At 41.5% G+C, this 10,908-nt stretch overlaps 1 protein-coding gene across 1 annotated transcript; it reads left to right on the forward strand.

Moving 5' to 3' along the window:
* The first annotated feature begins 5,943 nt into the window (after positions 1–5,943).
* On the forward strand, positions 5,944–10,546 carry LOC131010593 (uncharacterized). The gene is made up of 7 exons (XM_057938189.1): positions 5,944–6,490; positions 6,722–6,841; positions 6,953–7,248; positions 7,399–7,654; positions 7,775–7,971; positions 9,760–10,008; positions 10,340–10,546. The coding sequence occupies exons 1-7, from the start codon at positions 5,944–5,946 to the stop codon at positions 10,544–10,546; spliced, it is 1,872 nt and encodes a 623-aa protein (XP_057794172.1).
* Positions 10,547–10,908: the final 362 nt, after the last annotated feature.

Genomic DNA, 10,908 nt, shown 5'->3' on the forward strand with positions numbered 1-10,908 from the left:
TTCTTTCTTTTACGCAGGAACATTATCTTATTTATTATCTCTGCAGAAGTAGAACTTTGGGTTTATTTTTCAAAGATTCTTCTCTGCATTTTGGGAAACAACAGTGTATTCATAAATAATTTGTATGATGCGGAAAGAAGCACGATGTTTCGTCCCACTCCACCAGACAAGTTTTGTCACAATAAATAGTTTTTTCGTATATTTATATAGCACTTTTTAGGGAATTAAAATTTTGTATCTTACTTTAATATCTCCAACAAATGTAAAATATATTTAACGCAGACATTAATTTTCACAAATAATACATGTATTGCAGATACTGAAACTCTCTATCACCATACATCCCTTTGAGCATCGATGCACAGAGATAAATGGACTACTCCACAACTAAGTACTCGAGTTTAGATATGCATATGTATATATTTGACTATTATATATACGTATATAGAGAGAAAATTTATATACAAAACAATTAATCATCGAATAATGGCTAAAGGTTCCTTTGTAAAAAGAGAGGATGGAGTGCTAATATTCGGCGACACTCCCATGTAGGGGTGTCGATCGGTTCGGGTTCGGTTACCCGTACCCGAACCCGAAATTGTCAAATTTTAATAACTGTTTTCGAACCGTTTTAAGAGTTCGGTTACCCAATACCCGCTTCGGTTAACCAATTGGGTTATTTGGGTATCCGAAATACCCATTTAAAAAATAAAATTCAAAATATGATATAGCAAGTATGTCATTGAAATATGGAGTATTATATATATGATATATATATATATATATATATATATATTATATATTACAAATATATTATATATATATGATATATTAATTTACAAATATATTATTACAAATATATTATATCATCCGAAATACCCATTTTTTATTTTAATTTACAAATATATTATATATGATATATATATATATATATATATATATATATATATATATAGGGAGAGGTTCAAGAAAGAACTATAAATAAAAGAAGACCGGAGAACCATTTTCAGCCATTCGATCATTAAGATCTACGGTGGATGCATCATCTTGTTGGATGAATGCAGATCCTGGGTTCGAATCCTGAAGGGAGCATTTTTTTTTTAATTTTTTTAGTGCATTAATTTTAACAGCGAATGCATTAATTTTTACAGTGGATGCATTAAATTTGATGGTTCTCCGGTTCTCACAAATAATGTAGTTCTCTCTAGAACCACACCCTATATATATATATATATTAAATAATTAATAAAATAATTTTCGGTTATTCGGTTAACCCGATCGATTTTTCGGGTTAACCGATAACCGAAATTTCCAAAAAAACAATAACCGAAACCGACCCAATACCCAAAATTCTCGGTTATTGGATACCCAAATCCGGGAATTTCGGTTCGGTTAATTGGATACCCAAAACCCGATAACCATTTAGACAGCCCTACTCCCATGTAAACATTAATTTAATAAAAGTATAATTAATTATTATTCCTTTTCTTGAACATAATTATTATTCCTTATTTAATAGGCTTCTTATAAGAGTGAATTTTTAAAATGGCCACTTTCATATTGTAAAAATAAAAAATGTCCACTAAAATAAAAAAACTTAAAAAATGTCCATTGTTACCAAAATACCCTTCACATTAAAAATTAAAAAAAATAATGTACACTTTACATCACCCCTTTAAAAAATCCCGCAATTCACAACCAAAAATTTTTGGTTGTGAATTCACATACAGAATTTTTTGTTTGTGAATATACAACCAGTCAAATTCACAATCAAAATTTAATTCACAACCAGATTTTTTTGGTTTTGAATTTACAATTGAACTGAACTGAAACCCTAAACCCTAAACCCTAAATCCTAAACCTAAACCCTAGTTGTGAATTATTACGATTGTGAATTCACAACTGAACTGAACTGAAACACTAAACCCTAGTTGTGAATTATTACAATTGTGAATTCACAACTGAACTGAAACAGTAAATTCACAACTGAACTGAATTGAAACCCTAAACCTAAACCCTAGTTGTGAATTCACAGCTGAACTGAAACAGTAAATTCACAAATGAACTTAATCTGTAAATTCACAATTGAACTGAACTGAAACCCTAAACCCTAAACCTAAACCTAAACACTAGTTGTGAATTATTACGATTGTGAATTCACAACTGAACTGAAACCCTAAACCAAAACCTTATTTGTGAATTATTACGATTGTGAATTCACAACTGAACTGAAACAGTAAATTCACAAAAGAACTTAATCAGTAAATTCACAATGGAACTGAGCTGAAACCCTAAATCCTAAACCTAAACCCTAGTTGTGAATTATTATGATTGTGAATTCACAACTGAACTGAACTGAAACCATAAGCCCTAGTTGTGAATTATTACGATTGTGAATTCACAACTGAACTGAAACAGTAAATTCATAACTGAATTGAACTGAAACCGTAAACCCTAGTTGTGAACCCTAAACCCTAAACCGTAAAATTTAATTCACAGTCAGAATTTTTTTGTTGTGAATTAACAACCAGTCGAATTCACAATTAAAATTTAATTCACAACCAGAATTTATTTTGGTTGTGAATTCAAGTAGTTGTGAATTTGGGGTTTTTAAAGTTTGAATTCACGGCTAAAACTAGAATTTATTTTGGTTGTGAATTCGAGTTTTAGTTGTGAATTCATAGATTTGATTGTGAATTCAACAATATTAAGTTGTGAATTTATCGAGCTGGTTGTGAATTCAAGAACATTAAGTTGTGAATTCATCGAGCTGGTTGTGAATTCATAGATCTAGTTCTGAATTTAAAAACATAAAGTTGTGAATTCATAAATCTAGCTGTTAAATTTAGAAAATTAAACCTACTAACCTAAAATCTACCACAAATGAATTCTTGACTAAGTGAAACATTAATTAATCAATTAATCTGTAGGCTTTTGATAGTTGGCCAACTAGTACAGTAAAGCGTTCTCACCTCCGCCGACCGCCGGACCCTCACGCCCCTAGCCACATGCCTCCACCTTACGCCCCGACCTCACTTCCGCCGTCCTCCGTCTCCATTTGATTTTCAGCTCAGCCTCCATCTGCAAATTGATTCAATTTTGTCAAAAAATCCGTGATTTTCCACCCCTCCCAAATCTAATCACTCACCTGCTGCGCCATCTCTGGAGTTTGCCGGAGTTCCCTCTCCGACTGCCGTCGTATTCTCCCTGCCGCTGCCAGGCTGCCACCGCCACTGTCGGTCTCACCCCTTGCCACTGAAGAAGCTCTGCCGCTGATGTCGGACTAAAGAAGGCCTACCGCAGCACTCCAGTCCGGCGAGATCGCGCTTCAGCTAGGCCTTCCGACTCTTTACGAAAGATCAGCGTCCAGATCCGCCGCCCTGAGGTCTTTGCCGGCCACGTCATCTTAGCCGAGCCCTCCCCTACCGCGCACAGTTATCAGCCAGATACGCCCACAGATCCGGCGCCCAGAAGTAGTCTCCCTTCGAATCCAGATCAGCGACACCTTTCTCCGGCGAAACCTGCGGTAGTTACCTTCAACTCCAGACCAGCGAGACTATTCACTCCGGCGAGACCACGCCTTCAGGCCCAACGCAGCCCTCAAGTCCGGCGAGAACGCGCATCTTTTGACTCTTTTTGAAAGATCAGCGTCCAGATCCGCAAGTCAGCCATTCCTATTCAAAAGCTAAGTTCTACTTCCTTATCTCGGGTGATGTGCAGTTGATATGGATGCGAACTGAATTTAGTACTTGAGACAGCAAATTACCTTGAAGGTTTTCAAGCAGATGGGTTGTTGTTGGGGTTGAATGTATTGTAGGATAACTGTAATGAATTGAAAGTGCCATGTTGAAACGAATGGACAAGACTTGAACTGAAATTAGCAAAGTTTAAGGACAGAGCTTATCTTACAGATGTTTGGTTAGATTGATGTATTGTTCGTTGTAGTTGATTACTTCATAAAACAGGTGATTTTTCTACAATGGAGCCTAGACAGAGCGAGAGAGAGTGGAGAGTGGTGAGAAGAAGAGGGATTGGTCCAAAACATGTAGAGAGAAAACAGGCAAGAAGCTGGAATCGGAGCAGTTTGAATGGGAGGAGAGATTGGAGTTCGAATGAACGTGATGACACTACAACCTTTTTCTTTAACAACATCCCAGAGGATTGCAGCCTTGATTTTCTCATACGTAAGTTCGAGACGGTTGCGAAGACGGTGGATGTATACTGCCCAAGGAAGAGAGATCTTTGGGGAAGACCGTTCGGTTTTGTTCGATTTGAAAAGGTGGAGAGGTCTGAGACTTTACTGGTGGACCTGAACAAACTTTGGATTGGCAGTTATAAGGTTAGAGTTTATAAGCCTAAATTCCAAAGGGATTATAAACCTAAATTCGAAAGGGTTGATGAGAAGAAAAGGAATGAGCAGAATAGCGTCAAAGAAAAGAAGTTGGAACAGATACAGCCATGCACCATGAAGGTGTATAATAGGCACGCAGGTGTCTCCTTTAAGGAAGCTCTTACAGGTGCTAAAGATGATAAAGAACTTGATGATGAAACATTACAGTTCAAGACGACGGAAGAAGACTTGGTTTGGCTTAATGGGGCTTTTACAGGTTACATTAAATCTGAGTTTCTCTGGGAGGAAGTTCGAGAGGAAATAAATAGTGAATGCGCAGGTTGTTTTAAGCTGAACTCCCTCGGTGGCAACATGGTCCTAATCCAAAGCAGCAACGAGCAGACGACCGAGGAAAATCTCAATAAGCTCAACGAATGGAGAGACTTCTGGTTGCAGTGGTGGAGGCCTTGGAAATTTGTTGATATCAACTATCAAAGAGTTGTCTGGACTAAATGGACCGGAGTCCCGCTACATGTTTGGAATTCTCGTTTCTTCAGTACGGCAAGCGCGAGGTTCGGGTTGCTTCTGAAAATTGAAGAAAAAACAAGAACGAAAGAGAGGCTGGACGTGGCTTTTATACAGATGTCTACTGGGTTCAACTCCATCGGAAACATACTGAAATGTAAAATCGACGGTGCTTCGTTCCAAATCCGGGTGGAAGAAATGCCCTATAATTTCGTTTCCCCGGAGGAGGAAGTGTGGTCTTTGGAAGAAGATGCTGATTCAGAATGTTCTTTACAAGATATCTCACAGTCTCCGGCGAAGGCTTTCATCGTCGAGTCGGAAACAGAGGACGGTGAAGGAAACGATTCGGTTACTCAAAAAAACGGCATCTCGGAACTCGAGAGGAAGGTTGTGGAAACTAATGGCCCGTTCTCACATTACTCTGACACAGATAAAGGAAGCCAAGTCCAGCGGGTTTCCTCCGAAGGGACTGATAAATCGCCTTCAAATGAGCCACAGACTGGAGGTAGAGAGATCAATGAAGGGAGTAGAAACGAGAAAGAGAAGGAATTTCAAAATGAACTTGAGGGGGAGGAGTGCGATCCCTCGAGGGTACCAGATTCTCTCACTGCGGGGGTTGTTTCTAAGAAAGGAACGGCGAACAGACGAGGAGGAGGTCCGAGGAAGAAAACTCAGAAATCAAAAGCCATCGAAAATCAGCATCAAGTTTGGGGCAATTTCATTGCTGATATTGAATCAGAGGGTGAGATGGGCAAGAATGGAAGCGGCTCGCGATCTACTGAGGTGGATTGGGAGAATTCGGAGAGAGATGAAGATACAAGAACATGGCTCTTTGCCAAGAAGTTGGGTTTGTCGAGCAATCACCAAGACGCGGTCATGATCGAGCAATTGAAGGAGCAAAGAGCAAAGGCAGGACATCCGACGGTCGTGGGTGATATTGAAACAGGGTTTTAATGAATATTTTATCTTACAACATTAGAGGCTTGGGGAGTTCCATTAAACAGAGTGATATCGGAGAATTGGTTAGGAAAAATGCTTTAGATTTTTGTTTTGTTCAGGAAACCAAAATGGAAATTTTCTGTTCCTCAATGTGTGATAAGTGGTGGGGGAGGAGTAATTTTGATTGGGCTGTGAGGGAGTCAGAAGGCAGATCGGGTGGAATACTATCGGTCTGGAACAAGGATAAGTTTGTGGCAACTAGTAAATGGAACGTGACGGGGGCTGTTATTGTTAATGGGATTTGGCTACAAGGAGGCCTGCATTGTTGTTTTGTTAATGTGTATGCGCCCATGGGAACCACCGAAAAGGAATCTTTGTGGGATACATTACAGCTCATTGCTCTTCAAAACAAAGACTCTTGCCTGTGTTTTCTTGGCGACTTCAACGCAGTGCGTGATCCGGGAGAAAGGGTGGGGAAATGTGCTGTCTTTAATCAAGCAGATGCAAGGTCTTTTGACGCTTTTATTCGGCAAAGTAATCTGCTGGAAATCAGAACACAGGGGAGAAAGTTTACGTGGTATCAACCTGGTGGAGGATGTAAGAGCAAACTAGACAGATTTATGGTCAACGAGAAATGGATGCAGGAATGGGCGGACACAGTCGGAAGGGGGCTTCAGAGATCAGTGTCGGATCATTGTCCGATCTTCCTAACTACAAAAACCAAGAACTGGGGACCCAAACCTTTTAGGTTCCTCAATTCTTGGCTCTCCCACCCAGATTTTTGCGCGTTGGTAAGGAAATCTTGGGATGAAGCTAAGATTGAAGGATGGAGCTGCTTTGTGTTCAAAGAGAAATTGAAATTGGTGAAGAGTGCGTTGAAAGAGTGGAATCTGAGGATTTATGGCAACATTGAGCACGGATTGACAGATCTTAAGGATGAACTTCAGGAGCTGGACATTTTTGATGACACCTTTGGTCTTGAGGAGAGTGAGACAATCAGGAGAAATGAATTACGAGCAAAGATTTTCCTTAAATCCAAAGAAAAATGTAGTCTTCTCCAACAAAAGGCGAAAGTCAAATGGGTCAAGGAGGGCGATCTGAATACTAGTTTTTATCACAAAGCAATTGTTGGGAGAAGAAAGAAGAATGAAATTGCAGGGCTTGATGTTGGGGGCTGCTGGATCGAGGATCCAAAGACCATTAAGGAGAACGTCAAAACGTTCTTCGAGAATCACTTCAAGAAGACGCCGCGCGTCCTACCTATGATACTGGGAGATTTCACTGCTCGGAAAGTTTCTGCAGTGATTAATGCGGAGCTGATCAAAACTTTTTCAGAATCAGAAATTAAAGAGGCCATTTGGAGTTGTGACAGTGACAAGAGCCCGGGACCGGATGACTTTAACCTCAAGTTCTGGAAAGCATCATGGGAGATTATCAAGAAAGATTTTTTAAAGGTGATGACTGAATTTCACTCCAATGGCAAAATCCCTAGGGGATGTAACTCTTCATTCATCGTTCTCATTCCTAAAAAAGAAGGAGCTTGCTCACTTGAGGAGTTTAGGCCTATTTCACTTATTTGTAGCCTCTACAAAGTCATTGCGAAGGTTTTGGCGAGTAGGATGAAGCAGGTCATGGATTCAGTTATTTCGGATAATCAGAGCGCCTTCATTGGCGGCCGTTACATCCTTGATGGGGTCGTGGTTCTAAATGAAGCAATCGCGGAGGCTACTAAGAAGAGAAAATGGAGGATTATCTTCAAGGTGGATTTCGCGAAAGCATATGACTCTGTCGAGTGGGATTTCTTGGATTTAATGCTTCAAAGAATGGATTTTGCACCATTATGGAGGAAATGGATTCGAGGTTGTATCTCCTCGGCGACGACGAATATTTTGGTGAATGGATCTCCATCTGGTGAGGTGTGTTTAGAAAGAGGATTACGGCAGGGGGATCCGCTTTCCCCATTTCTCTTTCTTATTGCAGCGGAGGGGATCCACTCTTTGATCACGAGAGCTGTTGAGAAGGAGCTGATTAAGCCGGTAAAGGTAGGAAATGATTACATTTCAATTTCGCACCTCCAATACGCCGATGACACGGTCTTCTTGATGGAGGATGATGAAAGAAATGCAGTGGCAGTTAAAAGGATTCTCAGAGTGTTCCAGCTACTGTCAGGGCTTGCCGTGAATTTCAAAAAATGTTGTCTCTTCGGAGTTGGGGTCGAGGAGGATAAGATCGAGAGGATGGCGGCTGTTTTGGGTTGTGATGTAGGCTCCTTACCTTTCAATTACCTCGGTATTAAAGTGGGTAGCAAGGGCAAAAAGGTTGCTGATTGGAAATACTTGGTTGAGAAGGTGAGAAAGAAAATCGATTCGTGGAAAAATGGGAAGTTCTCTCTCGCGGGCCGAGTGACTTTGGTGAAGGCTGTGCTTCAATCTATACCGATTTACCAGCTCTCTTTTACCTGTTTACCAAAATCAATTGTGAGTTCTTTAAATGCTTTACTTGGTAATTTTCTGTGGGGAGGGGGTTCTAGTAAAAGTGCGATTGCTTGGGTGAAATGGAAGGTGCTTTGTGCTTCAAAAGATGAAGGAGGCTTGGGACTTAAAAATATTGAGTGGTTTAATCAGGCACTTGTCGTTAAATGGTTGTGGCGGTACCTTACTGGAAGGGACATGCTTTGGGCTAAAATTGTTAGGTCCATTTATGGTGAGGTTGAGTGGGGAGAGACAGGTCTGGAAAACGCGGGGAAAGGTAGATTTAGAGATGGGTGGTGGCCGAAGATCGTTTCTGCGGCGGGAGGGGCGAGCAATTTTTGGTTTGTTCAAAATTTGAAGCCAAAGGTGGGGGATGGGAAGACCTTTAAATTCTGGAGTCAGTGGTGGGTTGGACAAAAGCCGTTGAAGTTTACTTTTCCTAGACTTTTTCAGTTGAGTGCTAATAAAGAAGCTGCAATCTGTGAAGTTGGGAAATGGACTGATACTGGATGGTGTTGGGATTTAAGGTGGAGAAGAGAGCTATTTGAGAGAGAGAGGGAAGGAGTTTCGGAGTTGCTTAGCCTTGTTTCTGGTACTAATCTGTGTGCAGGTAACAAGGACGGATGGACATGGAGTGGCGACATCGGGAGAGGCTTTACAACCAAGTCCGCTTATGAAGCTATTAAAGATCAAGCAAACGAGACTACGGAGGCGGTGGAGGAAACTGATATGAGTACGAAGGTGTGGAAGATCCCTATTCCAAACAAAGTCAAGCTTACCGCATGGAGAATTTTGAAGAACAGAATTCCGACGTGTGACAATCTCTTGAGAAGAAATGTGATGCTGTGTGAAGTCGAGGTGGGATGTAACGCCTGTTTTCATCGGCAGGAATCCACGAACCACTTGTTGATCCACTGTCCAAAGACCTCAAAGGTATGGGAAGCAATCTTTCAATGGCTCGGAGTTAGCATGGCGCAGCCATATGAAGTGTCCTCGCACTTTCAGTTCTTTACTAGTTTGAGTGGCCGGAAAAGAAATAAGAAGCTCTTGATGGCTCTTTGGTGTTGTACTACTTGGCTTATCTGGAAAATGCGTAATGAGAGTAGATTTGAGAACAAAAGATGGGAGAGTGCAAACCTGTTTGGAGAAATCAAAGCTAGAGTGTGGAGTTGGGGTAGAATTTTTGGTTTTGTTAATGATGGAGTTGGGAGTCATAGGTGGATGTCGAATGATGAATCCCCGATGATTTTGTAATCTTCTTGGTACTACTGGTGCCTTTTCGTTCTATAATATTTACTTTCCTTATCAAAAAAAAAAATCTGTAGGCTTTTGCATACTAACCAAAAACATCAAACCAACAAAATCTCCAGGCATCAAACCAAGAATATTAATTTGACTTATCTCCCCCATCACACCAAATCGTCTACAAGCAGCCAACAAAATTCACAAACAAAACTTCAAGAAGATTTGCAATATTCACAAACAAAATTCCAGATCTGCTTTTACAAGGAGAGAGAGAGCGAGATAAGGAAAGAGATTATAGATCTACAACACAGTACACAGATTCAAGCATCATCGAATTCATCGGGGCTGCAGAACTCGGCATCGGAGGAGAATCGGAGACGCCGCGTCTGGCGGCGCAGATTGAGTACAGGCAGAGAGCAGCGGCTCCGTGTTTGCGCGGCGGGGATGTTGCCCAGATCTCACAGTGATTTTATTCGCGCTGCATTGTTTGGCCGGGAGGTGAGCAGAGGCAGCGCCGAATTAATTGGTGGTGGGACTAGCGAGAGAGGAAAATAAAATCAAAAAAACTATGCGAGCTTCACATTACAAAATCCAAATAACAATCCGACCTGCCGGATTTACTGAAGTCAACAGGGCGCCACCGGCTGTAGGAGACGCGGAGACGGATGGTGAAGGAGAGCTAATCGACGAAGGATGAGCTGGCGGTGAGAAAAAGGCCGTAGGAGAAGGAGAAGGCGATGAGGACGTAGGAGCCGCCGCCGCCATTTCAAGCACTCCAGATCTCCAAATCTCCGGCGATCGTCGATGGAGGTGTGGATATTGGTGACAGAGATCACCGGTGGGGGAAGAGGGGAGGAGATGCGTGAGTGAGGGTTCCGTGGTGGTGGTTGTCACGGCTTGCCTCGGTGGTGGAGATGGTGCGGCGGCTACCACGACCAGCTCAGAGACTGCGGCGGCGATTCGTCGGAGATGGTGCGGCAGGTGGCTGATTTTCGACGCCGAGAAAGAGAGAGATGGAGCAGATCTCGACTCGTAGATCGCTGAGCGGAGGAGCTTGTGGTGGCGCGGATTTCCGACGTCGGGAGAGATGGTGGAGGCGGCGGCGACGGCGACACAGGATGCTACAAGGGAGAGGTAGTGGCGGTAGTGAGATAGAGAGAGAGTGACGTGAAGAGAGAGAGGAGAGCGGGATAGAAGTGAGTGGATATTTTTTATTATTTTAAAGTGAGGGTTATTTCTGTCTTTTCAATCAAAAAGTAGATAGTTTTTATTATTTTTATCTTAGTGGACAATTTTTATCTTTACAATATAAAAGTAGATAGTTTTATATATTAACTCCTTCTTATAAACCCTCAAAATGCATATCGTTGTCAGTTGTCACCGAAGGCTTCCCATTTT

Source organism: Salvia miltiorrhiza, chromosome 1 (genome assembly GCF_028751815.1).
Source record: "Salvia miltiorrhiza cultivar Shanhuang (shh) chromosome 1, IMPLAD_Smil_shh, whole genome shotgun sequence".
Lineage (NCBI taxonomy): Eukaryota > Viridiplantae > Streptophyta > Magnoliopsida > Lamiales > Lamiaceae > Salvia > Salvia miltiorrhiza.